Source organism: Desmodus rotundus, chromosome 7 (assembly GCF_022682495.2).
Source record: "Desmodus rotundus isolate HL8 chromosome 7, HLdesRot8A.1, whole genome shotgun sequence".
In the NCBI taxonomy this organism is placed as follows: Eukaryota; Metazoa; Chordata; class Mammalia; order Chiroptera; family Phyllostomidae; genus Desmodus; species Desmodus rotundus.
Window position 1 is genome coordinate 15,784,473 of NC_071393.1, and position 23,034 is coordinate 15,807,506.

Here is a 23,034-nt window from a genome sequence, read left to right on the forward strand (position 1 = left end):
ACCTTGCTCTTTCTCGCTTCCAGGACTTTGTGTAAGCTGCTCCCCAGACTCAGTCACACCCGTCATCCTGGTCCCTCGCTCCGAGACCTCCTCTGGCTCCCACAGCCACCCTCTATTTGCTCTGGGGCAACATTTGTCTCTCTGGAGGGTGACAGCTTGTTTCCTAGTCTGTCTTGCTTGCCCTGTGTCCCGGCACATAGTAGGCACTTGGTGTGTTTGTTGAATGGCTGAATGAGGGACTGCAGAGCTGCCCTCCTGACCCTGGAGCACAGCAGTGAGGGTGACCTGGCAGGCAGCCCATCCATCAGCCTGGCACTGCGCCAGACCAGATGGAGCCGAGCCCCTGAGGAGGGGAGAGGAGGGAAAGATCCATCACCCAACACGGTTGGTCCAAGCGTGTGTGGGCGTGTCGCACCTGCCTCCCACGGGATCCTCATCCATCACGCTGTCTCTGGGACGCTGGGAGGGGGTGAGCAGGCAGCAGCCCCTCTGCCAGGCTGCATGGGGCTGGAGCCTTCAGGAAGTCTGCAGTTCTCCCGTGTGCAGGGGAAACTGAGGCCTGGAGGACGGCAGCAAAAGTTAAAAGTGGAGACTCTCGAAGCAGACCGACCAGCATTTGAGTGATAGTTCTAGGACTCACTTGTGTGAGCCTGGCCTCCAGGAGTCAATGTCCTCATCTGTAAAATGGGGACACAGCAGGGTCCCTCACCCAGAAGAGGAGGGGATTCATGCATTCAGATCTGAGGCTCACGCCTGCCTCGCAGCCTCCAACCAGGCTCCTCAGGCTGGCGGATGAGGAGGCAGCAGTGGCTTCAAGTGGCAGGGCCAGCGGATCCAGGCAGGACTGGCTAATTGTTGGGGCTTTCCGAGGGGAAGGAGACGTTGATGGATGCTCCTCCGAGCCAGGGGGGCTGAGGGGGGAGGCTGAGTGACGACCAAGCACTGTGGTGATTACAGCTCAGCCGGCCAGGGGGACATCGTGCCCCAGACTCTCTCCCAGCCCCCACGCTATTTTCTGGGAAGTCATTGCCTCCCTCCTCCTCCTCCTTTTTTATTACAAAACAAACGCTTTCTGGGCCATCCTTTCACCTGAGTTGCACAACAGCCTAGAGACTGGGTAAGATTCTCAGGCACTTGAAGATTCTCATTCCACAGATGGGGAAACAGACTCATTCACTCACTCGGCAAATAGGTACTGAGCACCCTGTCTGTGCCAGGCCCGTGCTGGGCATGGGGGAATCAGACAAGAACGGTTCGGCCACCTGCTTGCCCCAGGCTCTCCGGAAGTTGCAGGTGGATCGGGACTGAGTTTTGTGTCTCCCACGCTAGATAAATGAGGCTGTGACGGGACATCATCCCTTCAGGCGGTGCGTGCCCCATGATGATTGCAGGCGCTCGGTGGCACTTTAAGTGTATTGCCTCATTTACTCATCCAAGGCAGACATCAGTGACACCGTTTTCTAGCTTCGAAAACTGGAGCCAAAGGGGTGCTGTGACTTGCTTGGGGACCCCTAGCTGGGAAGAGGTAAAGCCCACACCTGCACCCAGGACTTTTGCTCTTTCTACCCCACCAAGGCCATGTGGTCCCTCCAGGGACAAGCTCAGTGAGGAGACACCAAGAAGGGGGCACAGGAATGAATGAGCACATGTACCCCAAACGTGCCAAGCCCAACCCCCGCATCTCCTATTCCTGCCCAGTGCGGGGTGAGGCCAGGACTTGGACCTCCAGTCCTGGAATCTGACCCTACCCCTGGACAGCCCCTCTCACACTGTTGTGTCCTGGTGCTTGTCCCTACAGCCGAGTCCCCGCAGAGGGCCCATGGCCACACCTGGGTAACATGATGGGGGGACTTCTGTCCTGCCCACTCTGAGCTGGGTCTGAGGGAGAGACTCTCCTCTGAAGCCCAGGAGCAGAACTAGCCCAGGCAGTAGGGAAAGATGGGGTTCGAACCCCGTTCCCAGAAGTCACTTGGCCTCTTTGAGCCTCGGTCTCCTCCCATCTCACATGGGACGGATGGATGGTGACTGCCCAGGGCTCCTGTGGCGCCTCATGATGCCACCAGGTAGCGACCTTAGTGGGAGTCACTGCTGTGAACAGGGGCCAGTATAGCGGCAAACGTGCGCCCTCCAGGGACTGCAGAGGATTTGTGCCCAGGCCAACGCAGACCGCCGTTGCTAGTGGTCCCGTCCTCCTCAGTGCCTGTTGTGGTTCTGACCCCAGGCTGATGGGGTGTGTCGGGGGGGCCCTGCCCCCTGAGCCAGGCGGTGGGGCAGGACTGGAGGAGCTGAGGGGCCTTGGGGCCAGGGCCGTGCTTGGCCTGTGCTGACCTACCCAGTGGAGCAGAGCCAGCTCTAATGAAGTGGGCTAGCCTTAGGCTGGCACTGATTTCATGTCTGGGTGGCCACCTCCCTGCTGGTAAATGTCACCAGAGAGAGCAGCCTGGCACCTGGCATGGACCCAGTCCTGGGCAGGCTGCCAGAGGGGCCGGGGATGCCTGTGGAGTGCTGATGCCAGCCCGAGACTCAGACCCTCCAGACACCCCTCCAAGTCCCAGGGGACTGGGAGGGTTCCCCCCAGTGGCCACATCCTGCCCCTCTCTTCATGGTGGTGAGTGGGGGACAGGATTCAGGTGGTCTGGACAGTGGGCAGGAGTGGGAGGCGGAGCTGCAGGAGGAGACCCCTGGCAGGATGGCCCCCGATTCCCTGAGCTGTCTGCTCTGATAACCGAGTCAGGATGAGCTAACAATAAACCGCTGTATAACCACCCAGCGGCGGGCCTGGTTAATGAACTCTCGTTGCAGCAGGCACCACTCAGAGCCTGGTATCTGTCCCATTCAACCCACACGATGACCCTGCGGTCAGTGGGAGCTGACCCCGTCATGTGGGAGAGGGCTGAGAGGCCAAGCCCTCTCCTCTGAGCGGCACTGGGGGTCAGCCCCCACCTCTGCCGGGCCACCCCCAGTCCCTTTCTCTGCCCAGCGCCCCAGCCCCGAGAAGATGGGGCCTGGCCTCTCCTGTCTGCCCTACATCTTCCTCCCCTTCCCTGTCTCCTGGAGTCACCAGGAAGCGGGGGCCAGGGGGCTGCTCTTCCACTGCTCACCTGAGATTCATGACCTGCTCACTACTGAGCCCGTGGGAGCTGAAGGGAGGGAGTAGGGCTCATGTTCAGTCCAGGCCTGGGCTCAGGGGAGGAGCTGGGTCTCCAGAAGGACTAGACAGCATGTCACTGCTCCCTGTTCCCTCCACTGCCCTTGCTTTCTCTCCTTCTAGAACCTGTGTCTCCAGATCTGACACCTGAAAATCAATATCAACCCAGCCCACCCGTCCTGGACTCAGCATTTCCTGGGTGCTGTCACCTTAAGTTGCATCGATGAGCTACTGCCCTGCAGGATGCAAGGTGGCTGGTAACAGTCCTGATGCCCAAGGGTCGTGAGCAGTGCTCTCTCTGGGGTGGGCAACAAGCAGCCACAGAGCCAGGCCTGCCTGCAATGCTGTGACAGCCACGTTGTGGCCCCCTTTCCTACCTAATGGGCTCCTCCTCAAAGTGGCTGGTGTGCCCCGGACCGACCACTGTGGTCCTGGGCCTCTCCCTCTGTGCCCAGCATGGACCAGCTGCAGCAAATAGGGGCCCTGAGTTTGGGCTGGAGTAGGGGCTGTCCCTAGAGCCTGGTGGCCTCCCTGAGATGGGGGCAGCTCACAAGCCAGCCTACTGAGGGAAGGTGCTCGCTCCACCTGGAGGCTGCTCCCTGCTCCCCCTTCTCAGAGTTTCCGGGATCTTCCTGCGTGGGGCAGGGAGCCCTGGCATCCCCAGCTGCTCTCCCCGCTTCCCTGGGAAAGAAGAGGGAGGAGTGAGAGGCGTATTAATAAAAGAATAGGATACTGCAACGAACTCCGCAGCGTGTGCGGCTCAGAATAGCAATGTGTTTCTCAAGGCAAACAGAACTCCCCAGGTGTTAATGCAAATTCACTCCAGTTAAGATGAAAGGGGATTTTCTCCCTTTGCTGGTTAATATGAAGGACTTAATAGATTCAGCTTCAGCAACGCAGGCCGGGAGGGGAAGACTGGGGGCCAGGATCCGGCAACAAGGGACACCCTGTGGGTTTTAGGGCAGAGCCACTGTCCCCACAGCAGACCTGGGTGATGGTGCAGCACGTGTCACCCCATCCGTTCTCCACCTGGGCTGATAGAGGCTGGGCCCCCTGCTTGAAGGAGGCCCAGAGTGGTGATGCCACCTGCCTGCCCTGCTGCCCACTGCCCTTCACTTTAACTCAGGGTCCGGCACCACAATTGCCACTCCCCAGTCTGTGCTGGGGGTGTGTGGGGCTCGAAGAAGGGGCGGGGCTGAGGCTGGCTGTGCAGGCAGGGCACCTGATTCTAGTCCAGCTGGTGTCTGTGGTCGCCCCTGTGGGTCAGTCCGTCCCCTTGCGACTCCTTGGACAGTGGCACTGGTTTGACAGCGCCTGGGAGACCAGTGTGAGGAATTCGCTTAGAAACGTGACATTAGAAGACTGTTGGAACGGAAAGCAAGGGGCCTCGGAGTCCCTCTGGTCCAGACCCAACCCTGTACAGTGGAGGACATGGAAGCCCAGAGAGTGGAAGGGCCTCACTCAAGGCCACGCAGCTGCAAGCAGAGAGTTGGAGGGAGCGGAACCCACAGCTTGCTCTCCTGAAGTGCAGGCTGGAAGCCTGGTGGCTGTCTGTGGGACACAGTCTGGGTGGCTCTGCCTGCCACGGAGCCCCTTCCTCCCACGCGGGGAACCCTTCTTCAGCCCAGGGCCCCAGACTCAGCAGCTGATCCCAGAATTATCCTCCACTGAGAATTACAGAGGGTGCAAGCTGGGCCATTGTCGAGGAGGAGGGAGGGACATCAGGCACAGGCTGGGCTGTGGCAGGAGTGTGCTGGGGGCCCCCGGAAGGTGTCTCAGGCCTCAGCTGGGGATAAAGGGAGACTTCGTGGGAGGGTGGGTGGGAGTGAGGCCGTCCCCACCGGTCCACTTCACTTGTCTGAATTTAACTTCTCTGTCTCAGGGCAAAAGGCACAGCAGGTGCCAGCAAGGAGCAAGGAGCCGCCTCCGCAGCCTTCTTCACTTTTGTTTACTGACTTAATTCCTTCAGATCAAAGGCTACCCCTTCCTCCCCTAGCAGGCAGGCTGGGGAATTACATTATTTATATTGGAAATGGGCAAGACTCCACGGGGACTTCTTCCTTATGCCACTGTTAAGATAAAATTAGGTCACTGCTGTGCCTCCCTGGTGTCCGTGGCTGGGTTTTCACGGCCCAGGTACCCACAGGCTCGGGAAGAGTTCCAGGTGCAGGGCCGAGTGCTACCCACCCAGATGCCCTCCCACCCGGAGCCTCCAGTAAATTATTGACCGGAGCATCAAGTATTAATGTGACAAAGCAGAACATCCTTCCCAGGCAGCCCCAGCCTGGGTTATCTATCATCTCCTGGGCTTTGCAGCTGGCACTGGGCAAACACCGCAAGGACAAACAGGCCAGATGCAGGTTCATTAAGCTCCTGGTGCAGGTGGAGGGATGGGGCCCGTCAGGGGGGAGGGTGCTGGTGGGCTTGGTTCCTGTGAGCCAGGGCTTCTCTGGGTCACCACTGCTCTCCTCTCTGCTTCCTCCTGCATCCCCCCACCCCCACCCTGAGGAAGAATCTGGAAAAAGAGCTACTCTCCTCAGACCTGGCACTATTAATCCCCACAAAACTTTACTTTTAGATGAAGAAACTGCTGAGCCCAAAGGTTAGGTAGCTTGCCTAGTGTCTAGGATCACTGGGCTGGCAAGTGGCTGAGTGGGTTTTGAACCCTGGTCCTTCTGAGTTCCAGTCAGTTAGGGCCCCGTATCCCTCAGCTATGTGGTTTCCTCAGCCCTCCCCATGGCTGGGTATAAAGAAAAGATTTCATGTTTCTTTGTGCCTCTGTTCTTCCTGTCATCCTAGCAACATCCCAGACGTGCCCAGAGATGTCACTGTCACCCTCTTCACAGAGAGGGAAACAGGTTTGGGCCAGCAAAGCGTCTGGCCCTGCAGGGAAGGGGGTGGCACAGAGCACGCGTGCAGCTTCGCAGACTGGCCAGGCGGGCTCTTGCTGCTCCGACTTTAGAGCTCTTCAGATGTCTTGATTTCCTAGGCTCAGAGGCAACATGCCAGGAGCTATTCTGGGGCTAACATCCCCGTGAGAAATGGGCATCTAGTGGAAACCGGGAGAGGACACAGTGGGGGTTCCTCTGAGTCATTCCGGTCCTCGTGGTGCTGATGAACAGCCCGAGCTGCCTCCCTATACGCGAGCTCCAGAGTCCTGCCCGAGCTGGGACCGAGGCTGCAGCCTCCTGCCATAATGCAGCAATGACAGGCTGCCAGGGATCCCCAGGAGAGGACAGGACCCCGTGGAAGCCTCTCTCAGCTGCCTGGGCTGTCTGAGAGGGAGATGGAGACTATGCAATGGCTCGACTTTCTCTTCCCCAGACGAGCAAGAAATTGGATGACACCGTTGTAGCCACCTTCTCACCAATACCTTTTCCCCCAGAGTCCTGCTGCCAACTCGTCATTACATGTGGGTGGCTCCCCATCCGCTCCTCCAAAGCGCAGCCTTCCGGGGTGGGCAGCTCTGACAGCTGCCAGGCACTCGGCTCGCAGGCGAGGACCAAAGGCAAAGGACCGAGTGCTGGGAGGGAGGCCACAGGTTGTCGCTCAGGGATCCCACCAGACCAGGTTGCAAACGCCACAGTTAAGCACTGAAGGCTGGCCAGCACCTTTGGGTTTCCAGCACGGTCAAAACAAACTTGAAAAAGAAAAGGAAAGAAAAGAAAAAAAGCAGAGTAGACCTCAACCAGTCTCCCCCATGCCCAAATGCCAGGTGGTATTAATTCTCTCTTTACTCCACAGAGACCTCTGGATCTGTGTGAGTGTTTACTGCCTTTTGGGGGTTGGAGGTTGGCTTCAGAAAAGTCAGGTAAAAATATTGTCTGGACAGCTTCAAACGACCGGTATTTATGAAGTGCTCTCTCTCTGGCTCACCCTGCAGAGGAAACCAAACTGTTTCCAATCACTGAAAACAATATAATCTGTATTTAAGAAATGAAGTAGTTTCATGTTATTATTTACCTAATAAAAATGTTCTAATTAGTTACTAATTCTATAAATTTAAAATTATGAAATGCCGTTCACCAATTTTACAATGTTCTAATTTTACAACATCAAACTTATCTTTCCAAGTATATAAAAACAAGTTATATTTAACTCACATTCTTGGAAGTTTTTGTGTATTTTGATGGCTATTTTCCTTCTGGCTTGTACAATGGGGACCTGAAATGCATTCTGACGTGTGACAGGCAGCCCTGGGGGCCCTCAGAAGTCCTGAAGACACACGGGCCCCCGGCACCTCTGATTCTGGGAGGTGTGCTCTGGGACAGGGTTATCCTGCTGTAGTGGTGGTCTTAATGAAGGACTTCCATTGGTTAAGAAAATAGAGACAAGACAAAAACCCACCAGCTCTGCAGCAGCAGCTCTCAACTTTAAGAGCAAATGGTGTGTGGTCCTGTGACAATAGCTGTGCATCGCCTGTCCTGCAGACAGTGCCTGGGACCCCAGTGGCTCTGCACAGCACCCTTCCTGCCACCAGAGCCCAGATGGGGACACCCAGAAGCAGAAGCCTCTGGCGCAGTTAGTCTGCTCCAACACCCTCGTTTTCAGGTCTGGAACTGAGGACTGGTAGTGGGTGCGGAAAGACAACACAGGCACTGGGACCTGGTCCAGGGCCCCTTCCACGACCCTGAGCGGCCCCCAGGAAGAGGGGAGGGAGTTCCCAGGTGAAGGTACAGGAAGGGGGGCTGTCATCGGCCTGGGAAAGGCAATCCTTTTACTGCAAAGACATGAGGCTGGAGGTGAAGAGGTGGCCATATTACCCAGCCCAATGGCTTTGCCACCTCAATGGCCTGAGCAACAAGCAAACTGAGGAAGCCCAAGACAAACTTTTTATAGCTTAGAATTTTTATTAAAACAATCATTTAAATTACAACAATCCCCCAAAACAGAAAATAGTATTCCAGGGTCTGGCCCTGACAGGAAGCAAAAACTCAGGCCCCACAGGAAGAAGTGGGGTTGGACGTCTTTGAAAAGGGATGGAGCTTCCCTGGAAGCCCACAGCCTGGCCCCAGGGGCCGTGAAGCTCCAGCTGGGTCAGCGAGCAACACTTAGTCACCATCCGTGGTTGTCAGCCTCAGGACCTGCCGTTTTGATTTGAAAGAGGGGAGGGAGAGAGAGAGAGCTGCCCCCAGGATTACAAAACACAGCCACTTAAGAAGTGTTATGCAATGCTGCGGTGTTGCTAGCGGCCCGCGGGCACATGAGTAATTGAGGCAGCACCGCAGGTCGGAGCGTGTTGTGGCTGAGGTGGGGGCCCCATCAGGAGGAACAAGGTGGTCTGACAGCGCAGCCTTGACCAGAGCATTGCAGCTGGGCAGTGCCTTGGTGAATGGCCTGTCTGCCCGAGAACCCTCAGAAGAGCCTATAGTGAAATAATCGTGGCCGGGGCGCTGCTCTCCATGGAGGTGGGAGACTTCCTTACTCGATGGGCTCCCAGCCCTAAAAATGTTCACTTAAAAAGAACACAGGCACAAGTGTCTGAAAACCAGCCTCCTCTTTCACCCCTTCTCCTGCTGGAGCTCCAGCCCTGGCTGAAGGCCCCACCCCCTTCACCCACCCGGCTTTGGGAGACTCCTGCCAGCCTTCACTGCTGAGGAGGGCCGAGTGCTCCAGGCTGGGCAAGGCTCTGCAGGTCTCCTGGGTCTGCTCCGCAGCTCCTGCCACAGCTCAGACACCGGCCGGCTCCCTTGTGGCCACACAGCTTGGCATTTCCCAGACTTCAGACATACACATGGCGGTTAAATAATTTTTAAAAAGCCTGACAATGTTTTTATAAACCACCACCATGCTCCTGTGCCCACAGCCAGTTATGGATTAAATTTACAGGTCAGGAGGAAAGTAATGCTCATGGAAATTCAGGGAGGGGTGGTGAGCCCGAGGAGACAGAGCCTCAACAGAAGGACCAGACCTTACATTACAAACGAGGACTCCCTCATCTCTGGGGACGAGGACTTTGGGGGACAGGGAGACACAAAGGAACTCGTTCAGCCATAGCCACCCACAATTAGTGTCCAGATGCAGAGTCGCATCCTGTGGGTCCTAAGGGGCTGAAGTGACACAGGGCTGGCTTCCTTGGGGCAGGGTGGCCCGTGCAAATGGCGGCCAGCCCAGGACACCGTTGGATCAGCCTGACAAGAGCACAAGACAGGGTCGCTGTGAGCGCCTCCGTTTCTCAAACCCCACAGGGCTGTCAGAGACCACTCACGCTCTCGGACTCGGCCCTCACTTGTCTTCATTAGTAAGCACCTCTTCACTGGGTAAGGCTTATCCCCTGCTCGACGGAGCCCCCGGCCACAGCGGGGCGGCCAGGTGCTAACTAGAGCACGAGCAGGGAGTCCCCCAGCCTCCATAGTAGGAAAGGCGGGGAGGCTGACACAGGGTGAAAAAGACAGGTGGCTCCCACCTGCCCCTCGGACCCTGGTTTTGGGGGCCAGGAGGAGGGGCACCCTGTGTTCTGTAGGGTGCAGATTCCTACACAGCTACTTGGCCTCCCAGCACTTCTACTGGCAGCCAGCCCATCATTATGGCTTCTGCCGAGTCTTCGCCCCGTCACGGCAGCCTTTCCACTCCCGACCACCCGGCAGCCAGAGCGCTACTGGTGAGCTCGCTGGTGATGAGCAGCTGGCAGGCTGCTGTGGGCCTGGGCTCCGGTGGGCCATGCTTCTTAGGAGGCAAGTTCCTCACCAGTGGAGGAAACGAATGTTCTGGAAACCAGGGGGTAGGGGTGGTGGCACCAGCCTCCTGGCCTCCAGGGGCCTATGTACTTCACTCCCAACAACCACTTCCCAGCCTGGGCTGGGAGGTCAGCACTGGACAATAAGGCACACACCCCAGGGTGCCTCTGATCAAGGAAGTATGGGATCACACATCAGACAAGAAAACACAAATACTTCTAAAGGAACTTAGAGATTCAGGTCAGGAGAACTAGCACCCTCCGAGAGAAGTCTCTGCAGGGCACAGTTCAAGGCAATTGCACATGAGGGGGGCTGGGCTCTCCACTCAGCTGGGGGCAGTCCCGGAGCTGCCACGGTGTCTGACCCATCCTGCCGGAGCCGGGAGCAGCAGAAGTGGTAGATCCTGGGCTGGCGGAGTCACCTGCTAGAGCTCTTCGAAGAAGGCCACTCGGGACTTGGCGCTCTGCAAAGTGAGCTGCAAGGAAGCAGAGGAGAAGTGAAAGGGGGACTAGATTTCTGCTGCTCACTACAGGAAGCCGTCCTGCCTTGTGGACTGCCCCGAAGGCGGTTTGCAGGGAAAGGGAAGGTGGTTCAAATAGATGTTCGAGAAGCCGGTGATCAATCCCAAATAAGATTCCAGATTTGCCCAAGAACTCAAAGTAGGAGGTGACAAATGAGGACATGCTGGGAGAAATAGCTGGTGGGCAGAAGCATGTCAGCAGGAAGATGTCATCAACATCGCCTTTTCAGGGGGCAAGAGACCCCTAGTCATTTCAATAGACGCACACATCCCCGTCCACAGGAGTCTCTCTGGGGCCCCATGGTGTGCTGCCTGCAGCGGTATCAGCCTGGGATGCTCACACCCCCCAGCGCTCAGCATCTCAGTCCTCACATCCTGGGGACCAGCTGGGGCAAGGAGACATGGCCTCCAGCAAGACAGGCCGACTTCAGATGAGGAAGAGCTTGTCCCTTCCACTCCTGGTTCCCAGGTGGCCCCAAAGCAGACTTGCCCATGACCTGGCCGCTGAGAGGGGTTGCCACACACAAGCTGGGAGGCAATGGGCTCTCAGGGTGGGGCTGGTTCAGGCAGAGAGGACGGTGCCCACAGGGCAATGCTCTGCCAGAACTGGAAAAGCCTCCCCAGGGATGAGCTCTCCGTGTGGTGGGTGAGGCACTGGAGTTTGAGCTGCTGGACCCCCGTTCCCTGCCTCTGTAGGCCACTTCCCAGGATCTCCCCAGACAGAAGGGTCTGGCACCGGCAGCCACTGCCCCTCCTCACCCCCATGCCCTGCTCCCTGCTCTGCTCCTGGAACCGATTCCTTGGGCAAGACTATGTGTTCCGCATCCAGCTCTGGGACTTCTCAGGGGACAGTTTTCAGGGAGGACGACGGGGGACGCATGCTGTCCATCTTTATATGCCCCAAACCCCATACATTACGTTAGTGCTTTGCACCTAGTAGGAACTCAAACAGCGCTGTTGAGTGAGTAAGATGCGGGCTCTCATGATAAGGAAAGGTGAGATGCATGGGAAAGCCGAGCGTTCCACATGGGGCTGAGAAGGCCCAGCTGCTAATTCCCCTTCGTTACCAGCTCACTGTGTGGCCTCCAGGGACACCCTTGACATGTCTGAGCCTCTTTCTTCTGCAGTTAAACCACGGGGGAAGGCTAGATGGTCTGGGCCATTCCCTTGACCTCTGGCAGTCTCTGAATCCGAAAAGGCCTTAGTACCATCTGTGGCTTTCCAAAGGGTGGGGGAGGAAGATGCCAAGTCAACCACTTCACCATCAAAGACAGGCGGCACCAGTGCGCTCTACTGAGACAGCTTGAGAGCTGGCTCTTTAAATCCTGCCAAATCTTTTGGCCTTGAAGTTCCCGACTAACAAGCTGAACAGTGTGTGGGGGCAGTGGTATCTGAGCTGTTTTCTTCAGTGGGACCAATTTCAGAAGTGCTTTGGAAAGCCCAGCTCTGATGGGAATGGAGAGAGTTTTCATTTCTTTGCTGAAAAAGAACTCCCTCTACAAGGGAGCCGAGTTTGGATGGGTTTCTCCAGAAATGCCATCGGAGAAGGGCCAGGAGATGTGTGCTCTGTGATCACGAGCACACGATGGTAACTGGGAAAAGAAAGAGAACCAGAGAACCAGAGAACCACAGGGACAAAAATCCTCTTGTGGGAGAGCTTAAATCAAAAGGTGTAACACCCCAAGTCTCTGCTCGGGTTTCTCCCATGCTTATTCTTCTGCCACGGAGAAGACCTCAGGCTGGCTCCTCGAGGACAGGGGCCCTGCAGGGGACAGGGCCCTACCCCAAACCTTTCCACACAGCCACAGCCAGACTGCCTGACCCAAAGCCATCTGGGCCACTGACCAGCTGGGCCGTCCTAGGCAAGTTACTCGCTCTGGCCTCAGTTCCCCACCATGAAGCAGAGGTGGTGGCAGCCCCTGACTTACAAGGTGATGTGTGGAGTGACTGGGAAGTGCCATGAGGTGCTCAGCAAGCCCGGCGCGCACTAGAGCTCAACAGCTGTTATTACTAATAGCAGCATAATGTTTCTCCCCCTTCCCCCAGCTCTGGCTCCTCTCCTTCCAGCGGGGGCCCCCGGGCAGAGTGTGGTTAAAAGGTGCAGGCGAAGGCAGGGCTGCCTGGCATTTGTGGCCTCTGAGGCCAGGCAAGCGGATGCCCCCAAGAGGCCTGGCCACTTCCCCAGGCAGGGAGCCCGGACTGTGGGGGCCTCCATGAGTTTTCTGCCCATTTGTACAATGTTGGCTCCAAGAATTCCTGGATCCTCTACCCAAGCTGCATGCTGGCTGTCCCCACGAGGTGCCAGGGGGAGGTTTTGGCAGCTCCGGCCATGCCAAATTCCAATTACTTGAGCACATGCTTGTTGAGAGGCAAAGCCCTCTTTGAGGGGGCAGGATGCTGCCCCCACACCCAGCCCACACTGCACAGCAGCGGCTGAGCCTGACCTCTTCTGTTGCAAGGGCAAGAAGTTGTACCCCAGCCCAAGGAAAGTATAGAGCAAAGTCAGGTACTCTGGCCATCAGATGTAGGAAGCCTTCGGAAAGAGGAGTATGTAGTCTTCCAAAATGCACTAGACTGTTAGAGGGACAGGCAAAGCCACTGGGCAGAGGCGCCTGACGTGGCTGCTGTCACTGAGGGCACTGGCAGCCTCCTGCCTGAGCCCACAGAGACCTGGCTGCCACTGCTCCCCCTCCTCCTTCCTGTACAGTTCCATCAGGAATACTGTCCCCAGAGGAAATCAGTGCACAAGCTGCCTGCTGCTGCTGGAACCCTTCCAGTCGCCACCTCGGCCTCTGCCTCCGTCCACCTCAGCAGCATCCTCTCTTTATCTGAGACATTAAAATGTCCTCCTCTTGAAAGCCAGCCAGCGCTCCCTGCGTCTTACACAGAAGGGCACGGCTGGTGTTTGAGAGCAGGTGAGGGGCAGTCAGCAAGAAGCCTGGGGCTTCTTTCCTCCAGGTGGGGACGCAGAGGCCCAGGCACAGGGAGGTTTTCCAAAGAGAGCTCAGGAGACCTCCCCTTGGGCACCGCTGACTGTCTGCCAGCTGCGCTCTGGCTTCCACTCAGCCGCTCAGCCTCCCACCTCCACTGAGCGAGTTCTCCTCACCTGTGGGATCCTTCACCACCTGCTCTTTCTAGAAAGCTCACTGACTGTAACATTTACAGTACAGCTACAGGCGGGAGGTATTCATAAAAGAGAAGGGAAGGCTCAGGGAAAATGGCACACAGCTAGTTATAAAGTGTCTCTGTGGGCCTCCTCTGTCTACCCGTGAACACGGGCTACCAAGCATTCCGATTTGCCCGCCAGCCCTCACATCGTTAGGTGTACGAGCCCACATCAGTGTTTGGTCCACCTCCTGGCTCAGGGACTGGCCTGGCTCTCCGCGCACAGCACACAGAGGTGCCGCAGGTGATCCAACGACAGCCCTCACCTCCGGGATGTCACACTGGGAGAACCGAAGCCAGTCTCGTGCGTCCGGCCCACAGCCCTGCATTTGTTTCCTTTGGTGATTCAGTAACACTGCTCCATGCCTCTCAGCCAGACCTGCTGGGGGCTGGGGGGACAGCACCTCCAGGACGGCGGGGGATTCTCCGAGTGCAGGGGTTTGGGTGCCATGAGCACACTGCATGGCCATTCTCCACGGCTGTCCAGGAAGAGGTCTCCGAAATTTCAGTAGGTGGTGAAACCCAAAAGCCTCGGGAAGCAGGTCCTTGCGGACAACGGCTGCACCACTCTGGGACCTGTTGAATCTGGCCCACCTTCTTGAACCCTCCCGAGGACAAGTGGGTGACCGCGCCTGCCATCCACTGTCCCAGACTCACACTGAATCCAGACGAGGGCCAACCACCTCCTTCGGGAAGCGATGGAGCGCACGGGCCCTGCGCAAAGCCTCCAGCCCCAGCGCTCTCGCCAGCTCCCTCACAGCGACTAAAAGAACACGAAGTTTCCTCACCAGACACTGGGCTGCCCCGCTTCTCTCTTCCAGCTGTCTCTTCACATCTGATTAAAATAAGCCGTGTGAATAATACAGGAGGAATTAAGTTCTCTCTTGACTGAACCGGCTGTTCAAGTCTGTCACTAATCCAATTCCATTCCGAGGAGACAAACTTTTTTCTCTTTGCTATAGGTCTGCACAGCTTGGTTTTTATCTTACGGGGGCTCTGACCCACCTGCCGGGCCTGGCCCTTTCTTCCTGTCCGGTATTGACAGACCCAAGTCTGGCAGAGTCACCTCTCTTCCTGCTCGCTTCTCCATCCAATGGCCAGTTGTTTGTGACAGCCGCCACCAGGCAGTGCAAGGGCAGGGGGGTAGCTGCTTGGCAGAGCCAGACCTCCTCACACTTACCAAGCTTCGTGTGGTGTGACCGAATGGACACATCCAATCTAAACACATTCAGCTTTGGGAGACACATCTGTCTCCTTAAAAAGAAGGAGGCTGGGCCCCCTGAGCCCTAGGAGGGCCTGGTACCCAGCAGGCTCTGCTTCACACAGGCTCATAGGAAGCAGACAGACTCCCCGGTTCCTCGGGGGCCTCAGGCAGCCCATCAAGACACAAGGATCTGACATCTGTCTGCTCCTGAGAAATGGCCCCAGGGTCTAGAGACAGCAGGCCTACAGGGCACCTGTAACAAGCTGCAGGCTTGCCAGTCCCTCCCACCCCTAGCTGCAAAGTCTCCTCCAGCATCGGTCCCAAGAGTGCCCCCTGCCGGAAAGACACAGCACAGGGGCGAGGGTGCACTGCCAACTCTCGCCCCAAAGCTCTGCTCTACAAGTCCTTTTGGGAGAGCTGTTACCCAAAGTGATGGGAGGGAACTAAATGTATTCGGGCCCAGAGCCTGCAGCAGCAAGGCTGCTTGATTAAGAGTGAATTACATTTTCATCAGCACATACAGAAACTGATTCACAGGGCCGCACTATGATAATCTGGTTCCTAACGCAAAAGGGGGTGATGTGGGGGTGGGCAGGACACGGAGCCGTTAGGGCTATCAATGCTGAGAAAGGAAGCTCTACAATTAAGCTGGGAGAACAAAACTAATCAGGATTCCTCCAACTGGTCTCTGGGGGGCCTCGCCTCCATCCATTCATCCCCAGGGAGGACAAAGGAAGGTGGGAGGGGGCTGTCTAATTCATTTGAAACAATAAGACCCACAATGCTGAACCCATTTTAGATACTAACCTAATAATTCCAGGCACTGAGACTCTGCTTGTCCCATTTAAAAAAAGGCAGCGAAATTGAAATGCAAGCCCTAAAATCATGTTGTACTTCCTCTCCACCACCACATATGTATTGAAAATGAAGGAGGGGGGAGGGCGAGGATACAAAAGAAAACACAGATCCACCAGGTGGAAGCTGACTCTGGAGCAGAAGTTGACAGGCAAATCCAGCAGCAGCAAATTCCAACATACTCTTTGGTTTGGGGTGCGATAAACGTACCCCTTCCAAACCAGAGCCGAGGGGGCAGGGCCCGTGAAGGTGGGGAGCTGCTGTAAACTGGCCAGATTAAGCTTCCCTGCCGTCTTGCCAGTGACAGCATGCACCCAAATGCCATCTGGGGGTGTGCATGGGGAGAGAGCTATTCACGCACTGATCCCGAAAGAGAGGTGGGATGAAAGGCCAAGTCCATTCCAATGAACAAATCCAATTTAGTATTAGTTACTTCGTCTGCTCTAGAGAGAAATCTGCCAGGGAAAACCCAGAGGGTCCCTTTTGTGCGTTAATCCTTTAGGGACCTTAAGCAGCAAAAAGACGCCTATAAACTGGTGTCTGTCCCTGTGATGCTGGCAGGACCCCTGGCTATTCCATTCTTCCACCTGAAAGACAGACTAATCTGCCTGATTCACTCCCTGGGCTGGGGGAGGCTAGCTGACAGCTACAGGCAGGCTGAGCGAGTACCTTAGAAAAATGATGCAGATATACTGATGTCATCCTCAAATTGCCAATATCAGGAGGGAAATCACGGCAAGGATCAGAAGAACAGAACCTCAAGCCTGCAGAATGAGTTTGCATCCGCTCTCCTCCCTCCCCCCGTTGCAGCAACAAATCAGGTGCCGGAGGAAAGCTGCACCGAAACACATCTTCAGTGCTGAGGGACCAAATGGGGTGTTTTACTGCATCAAATAAGGCCCCATCATGTCCTCGGGCACTAAATGGCTGTAAGATATCCTAGGGGGTAAGGCAGAATTTAAAGGCTCCTCAATGCCTCCCAAAGAGCAACTGCTTGAGCAGGTAAAGTCTACCAGCCAGAAAGGGACTGGGTCGTGATGTTTTGGAAAAGAGAATCTTCCATCTCAACAGCTACCGGAAACAAGCAAGAAAACTGTAGGCCAATAGTTAAGAGGCACCTGGACACTTAGTTTTTGTGAATGTGAGGTAAGAGTGGCCTTCAGGGGTGAGCCCGGGTGTCCGAGGCAGGAGAAGCCCACTCCCTGAGACCAGCCCCTGCCTCCCAGTGCCTCCCCTGGGCTTCCCACAGGGCCAGGACACAAGCGTCCAGATAGCTGCTGGCCTCTCTCATCTACATTAGCTGGTGCCACGGGGCTCCTCACTAAGCCTCGCTCCCTACCCTACTCCCATTCCCTTTTCTTCTCCTCCTCCCTCCCCGCTCTGCGGCGTTCCAACAACAGCATGGGGAAGGTTCTGGAGCAGGACAGCCAGTGCACTGCCTTTTATGCCAGGGCAGAGGATGCTCTGGGAGGTAACAACCAGTTTTCAAAGCGGACAGAGCCCCCGGGCCCCCACGACTGGGGTCGGGGAGAGCTGAACACGCTAACCACACATGCAGCACGGACTGCTTCGTGGCCTTCTTCTGTGCAGACGATGCAGACCAGAGGTCACCAGGGAGGCTCTGGCCGTTAGCTTTAATTGCAGGAGACGCCTTTCACGCCTATTGGATCTCACCCTGTGATTTATCACTTCCCCGGGTGTGTTCAGTGTTCTACCTCACTTCAGTAGCTCTGCATCTCCAAGGGAAGTCCGTGCAAATTGAAGATGATATTGGACTTTAATGTCTTCCTCATACAAGAGAGGCTGCAGCCTCCGAGAAATGTCAAGGCTCCTCATTCCTGTTTCTCCACTGGCGGAAACCAGAGGTGGACCTTGACGGGGCAGACCATTTGCTAATAAAATAAGCTTTCTAAGCTCTACGACCCCTGAGATTTCTCATCTGTCGATTTCCTTTGGAATCCTGTGCTCCCTCGGAGACCACGGGCACACAAGCGATGACGAACTTGCTGGCATGCAGACCAGCTAGGGACTGGGGAGTGAAACCTGTCCCCCAAGAGGAGGTGGAAGCGGGGCCCTGAGTGCGCGTGCTCCAAGACTGCATTTTCACCTCCAAAGTGCGCTGCGTGGCTCGGTCACAGCTGGCCACCGCTCCCCTCGCCAGCACTGTGGCTCTGAAGGCAAGAAGCTCAAGCCCATGGTACCTGTGTCCCCCTCACCCCAGCCTCACTGCTGGACCTCATTCTCCCTCACTCCAGGGACTGAGATGCCAGCAATGTGTGTGGCAGTCAATTCCTACCCCCCTGCCCCGGGAAAGGAATCTAGCTTCCCAAGGGTGGCTTTTGATCTTGACCCCAGGTGCCACTCTGATTCAGATGGCAAATGCCGAACAAGTTGCCCTGATTATCAACTGGGGCAAAGTGGAAATGTAGCAGACACAACCCCGGATACAGGCAGGTGGCTGGTCATCGGTCCTGGCCCCAGGGACCAGCACAGTCTAAAAAATGGAAAGTATGTCAAATTTCATGTATAGCAAAACTACCACTACTCAATCTAGTGATGCTGAGGCAACTCAGTTGTATTAAAAGCCAAGTCTGTGCTTGTATTAACCCTTGATTCATCGTAATTCTTGATTAACGGGAGCCCGGCAGCCTGCTTTGAAAACAAGCTTCCAATGAGACGTGAAAAAGGAAACGGTCCTAGCAGCAGCGCACATCTGACTACGAATCCCACCTCATTTGTCTACAATAATAGCTCAGTGAGAACCGACGGTCAAAATCAGGCCCCTGGAAGCATTTAAATGCTCCGAATCGTTACAGAAAGAGGAAAGACGGAATGCTATCAAGGTGGAACAGTCTCCCAGCACAGGCTGAAATAAAAAGGGATTTCCTGCTTGCCCCTGTGCTAGCCACAACGTCCAGGAAGCCAAAGTGGGTCCACCACGGGGTCGCTATTGAGAAGATGATCCCCCTGGCCTGCCCATTCCAGCAGCTGGTCACTACTGCCCGGTGCTGAGGGGCTCCAACACCGACACGTGGTATGAAAGCTGAAGAAATAGGAACATGCTAAATAAAAGTGCCACACACAACCTGGGGTTCACACCCCAGGTTCTTGGAACCACTGACAGCTCAAATCCATCTTGTAATGAGACCCATCTGGGACGTTAATAGCTAACCTCTCTCGCTTGGAGAACAAGCACAAATAGGATATGTTTATGCCAGATCTCATTATTTGGTAGAAAGCTTCCAATGAGCTTATTTTATTCTAGTCGCAGAAACGGCGGTGAGGACTCCGAAGGTCACACCCTACATGACTGTCAGACCCTGGTGTCCTCGGTGGGTACAACAGGGGATTAGGTGAGGAGCAGCGGCGGGATGTTATGTCATTGTCGCGCGTAACAAATTCCCTTCGCGGCCTCGGCGTGTGGGGAGAATACAAACTGTCGCAGAAGGAAAGCAGCAGCCACTCCGTTAGTTCCCTCACCCACCACTGGCTGCCCAGCGGCTGGGTGCCCGCCCCTGTGCCATCCCAACGTGAGTTCACTGGGATCACAGCTCTAGCATGCACTGTGGAGGAGCCCAAGTGGAGACAGCCTTCGGAGCACTGAGAGACAGACGGTCCGCCAAGACGGGCTACACATCAGACGCCGGTGCTATTGCTTTGCTCTCCTCAACAAGAAAATGGATGTGCACAGACGGCGGGGCGGGGGGTGGGGGGGTGGCTCTAACGGAAAAGAATGAGCATGGGCAGCCCTTTCACTCCAGGGCCAGAAGCTGTCAGGTAAGACCATGGGTCTGACACCACAGGAAAGGTCTTAATCTTCAGTTAAAGACGTCATTCTTAAAAACACTAGAATGTACCCCATTTCCATGCGCAGGTTATTATCTGAGAAGTATGTACGCCATCAAGACGAAAGACTTTTAGACAGACCTGACTGGACAAGAAGCGGGGACCTGCTCCAGACCGACAGTGACACAAGATGTGAAGGATGACCAGTCCTAAGCCCCAGTGACATGCTCTTCAGAATGAGGCAGCCCTCTGCACCCCTGGAGGCTGGCCTGGCCCCACAGCGGGGGCGCCTGCCTGCTCTCAGACTCAAAGCATGCTGCGGCCAGTACCCAGGCGCCACCTGCCCTGGGGAGGGGTCGGTGTGGCCTGGGGACAGAGACAGGCAAGCTCATGCATGGGTTAGTATCACAGAGGGCAGTACCATCACCACATAGAGAGTACCTGGGAACAACCTACTTTGAGGGCTCAAATGCAGATAGGTCTTCTGCCTTGGGCTTGAGGCTAAACCAGCAAAATAAAATGAAGAAAAACAAAAACATACCCTGTGATATCAACAATGCCACATGTGCCGTGTGCAAAATGCTCAGACAGGCCTGAATTTGTGACAAGGGACTGTCTTTGTTTGTTTTCATGGCTTGGAAATGGTCTCTCCAGCTTTCAACACGCCCGGGTTCTGTGGCTGAGGCCCGCTCACTGCAGCAGGGGCAGAGATGAGGCTGTTCCCGGTGCCTGGGTGCAGGAGCGTGGGGCAGCTCCTTCGAGGCCTGCCTGGCCCACTGGCCCAGTCACCATCTGCTCACTGGCTGAGGCCTCACTTCAGCTCCCCTTTTGTCGACTGTTTGATAATTTGGTTTTGGAAAGGAAACTCAGTAAATGGCAGAAGCCAGAGGTGAGAAGAATGTGGCAAGTGCTAAGGTCTTTCCTTCTAGGCTACGCTATTAAAAGGAACTCTCTACCCAGTGCCAGCACTAACTGCAGGCAAGAGAGAGACTTCGAGGCCTCTGATTGTACCCACCAATCATGGTGGGTAGTTTTCAGATGCAGCTTAACCACTGAAAACAGACTAAAGGTAAAGAGTAAACACTTAAACATATCTAAACGATCATTCTCTAAACTCGATGAACAGACTTCTCTTAATGACACCTGCTTGGCAGGTGTTAACCTGGCCCTGGGCTATCAGTTAGGAGCCGACGTCAGGTGGCAGGAGAGGACCTTTCTGCTTTGCCCAACATCAGAGAAGTATGCTATTGGGATGATATTTAGGATGGAAACGAACTTCCTCTAAAATGCTAACAACTCAAAATATTCAGTGCAGAAAGATGTGAAACCGTTAGCAACCTCTTTTAAAACATTAAGGTTCTTCTAGATACTTCCTTTTAAGTATGAAAAAAGTGAAACATTCAGAATTTGGTTTCTAAATCAAGCACAGAGCTTTATAGTCCTTGCCACTTAAAAAATACAAAAAGTCTAGAGGGAGAGTCTATTCTCAACAGCCTCCACCTCGTTTCACTTTCTCATTAAGTAAGGCAGCTCCCTGGGCAGAACTCCCCTCGGCTTAAAAGACAGAATTGCTTTACTGCTAAATGATGGATCAAAACCCGTCCAGTAACAGTGACTCATTTCATCATGAAATGCTGTGTTAAAAGCTCCCCTTCCTCCAAGCCAGTGGGTTCACAGGCATTGGCAGATTAAATTCCCTTTTAGGCAAGAGTCAAAAAAATTTCCTCAACGAAGTACATATGAAAAATGACCATAGTCTAACGACTCGGCTACGGAGGAAACCAGATGCCGACCTCACGTTTCATTGATGACGGCCCTGATCAGCAGCAGAAGACAAGGGGCTCGGTACCTTTTTAATGGTGTTGTGCTTGCTGCTGGTGCCACCCCGGTCAGAGTTCTCATTGTGCAGAATGTCCAAGGCTGTCTCCCGCTCTTTGAGTTTCAAGGCCTCGATCTCAGTCTTGAGTTCATTGAGCTGCTCCTGCAGATGCTTGCTCTTCTCCATATACTCCACTCTGCCGGCAAGAGGACACTGCATCACGACTTGGGCCAACAGTGAGGCCTGTCAGGGCTGAGAAGCTCCAGGCCTACCAGCTGCACGGCACGAGGTCCAGGGTCTGAAGCCTTGGGTTCATGACCCTACTTGGCCACTCAGGGGCCATGAGAGGTTGGGCCAGTCACGTAACTGGTCTGAATCTGTTTCCCTCATCCTTAAATCTGGGATAATGATCATAGGGTTGTGGTCAGAATTAAATAAAGGAGAGTGTAGGAAATTCCTCTTCCACCCTACTGTAAGCCCTCACAAAGTACTCTACAAATACCCATTGAAACAGATAGCTTTTAGTTCTGTACAAAAAAAAAAAAAAAAAAAAAACCCATGAAATAAGCCCCCTGGCATCCAAAACAATTTTCTTGTCTCAGCCCTTGCCGGAGAAGTAATTCCATTCAAGTGACCTCTTCTGACTGGCCATGGCCACCTCCCTGCTTATTTTGGGATGACATCTAAAGATGATGGGCGCTCACTCAGCCAACACTAGGAAGAAAAAATCCCCACCATCGTTTGCCAGTAGATACTGTATCTATGATGGTGAAAATCTGGAGCTCATCCTCAAAGTGTCCAACTACAGGGGCGCGGCCCACGCAACAGAGGCACCAAGGAATATTCTGTAGTGATTCCCATGCTAGTATATGGACTCTACCAATATGTGCATGGGTAGTAAGTAGGAAAATAGAAACTATAAAAGGCAAGGTACGGAGAGATGTAGCCTCATGCCGATCACAACCGTGTAATGCTGTTGGTGCCCCGGACAACAGTGGACGGCTGGAACGGGAACTCCAGCACCAGACATCGCAGATAGAGACTCCGGTTCCACACCTCAGTGTGAGGGCCTAGGGAGCCAGAGCCCGGCTCGTGGTTGCCCACCCTGGGCTCCAAGGAGACACTGTCTCCAGAGGGTTGTCCCGAGGGTAGAATACAAAGAGAAAACACAGAGGCTTAGACGGGCTCGGAGCTGAATCCTGGTTCTGGCCCTCATTGGCTGCGTGATGCACGTGAGTTCCTTAAACGCTCTAAATCTGGCTTCTCGTTTCTAAACGGGAACACTAAAACCTACCTTTGATGTCAGTCTGTTGTTAGTTAATGGGAGTGAAATAAGATAAAACACCCTGACACCCAGGCACTCAGTAAATGGTAGCTATTGAGACTGTTCTGTGGTAAGCCACGCAGAGTTGGCCATTTTACCCGCAGCTGAGAACTGGGGGAACCTCGGCTAGACTTCCTCTGCAGTGGGATTGCTTCCCACCCCAGATCTACTTCCAATGGCCAGAAGATGCAGGAGGGTAGAGCAGCAGAAGCTGCTGTGAACAGGGCCTGTGGGGCTCAGTGCAGGGCTGGCCCATGCAGCAGGGTGGCCCAACCCGGACGATGGCTTTCCTCAGCCTTGAGCCTGAGGCTCTTCTCTCCTCCCCTTGTTCTAAACCTGGAATGTCATAGGTCTGAGCCACCAGAGAACACAACAGGAAACATGTCACACACTCTGCTACAATGTGAACAACAGTCTGACCATTGGAGATCCCTGACAGCCAGTCCCATACTTGAGGTGAGGTTTTCAGCCACTATAATCTGCAGGTCACCAATCAAGTATTTTTATCCTGGAAGATTGAATGCTGGTCTGTAATC

General features: G+C 54.9%; 1 protein-coding gene across 4 annotated transcripts in view; it reads right to left on the reverse strand.

Annotated features, from left to right (window-relative positions):
• Positions 1 to 7,984: 7,984 nt before the first annotated feature.
• The window catches only part of NF2 (NF2, moesin-ezrin-radixin like (MERLIN) tumor suppressor), a 68,275-nt gene continuing 53,225 nt past the window's right edge, over positions 7,985 to 23,034 (reverse strand). The window contains exons 15-17 of one of the 4 annotated variants that reach the window (XM_024566613.4): positions 21,205 to 21,370; positions 19,812 to 19,856; positions 7,985 to 10,300 (exon numbers count right to left, since the gene is read on the reverse strand). In XM_024566613.4, coding sequence (XP_024422381.1) covers positions 19,821 to 19,856; positions 21,205 to 21,370 — 202 coding nt within the window. In that variant the 3' untranslated portion in view covers positions 7,985 to 10,300; positions 19,812 to 19,820. Of the gene's footprint in view, positions 10,301 to 19,728; positions 19,857 to 21,197; positions 21,371 to 23,034 lie in introns of those variants that run through there. The other 3 variants (XM_045200668.3, XM_024566611.3, XM_024566614.3) reach the window with 3 other exon arrangements.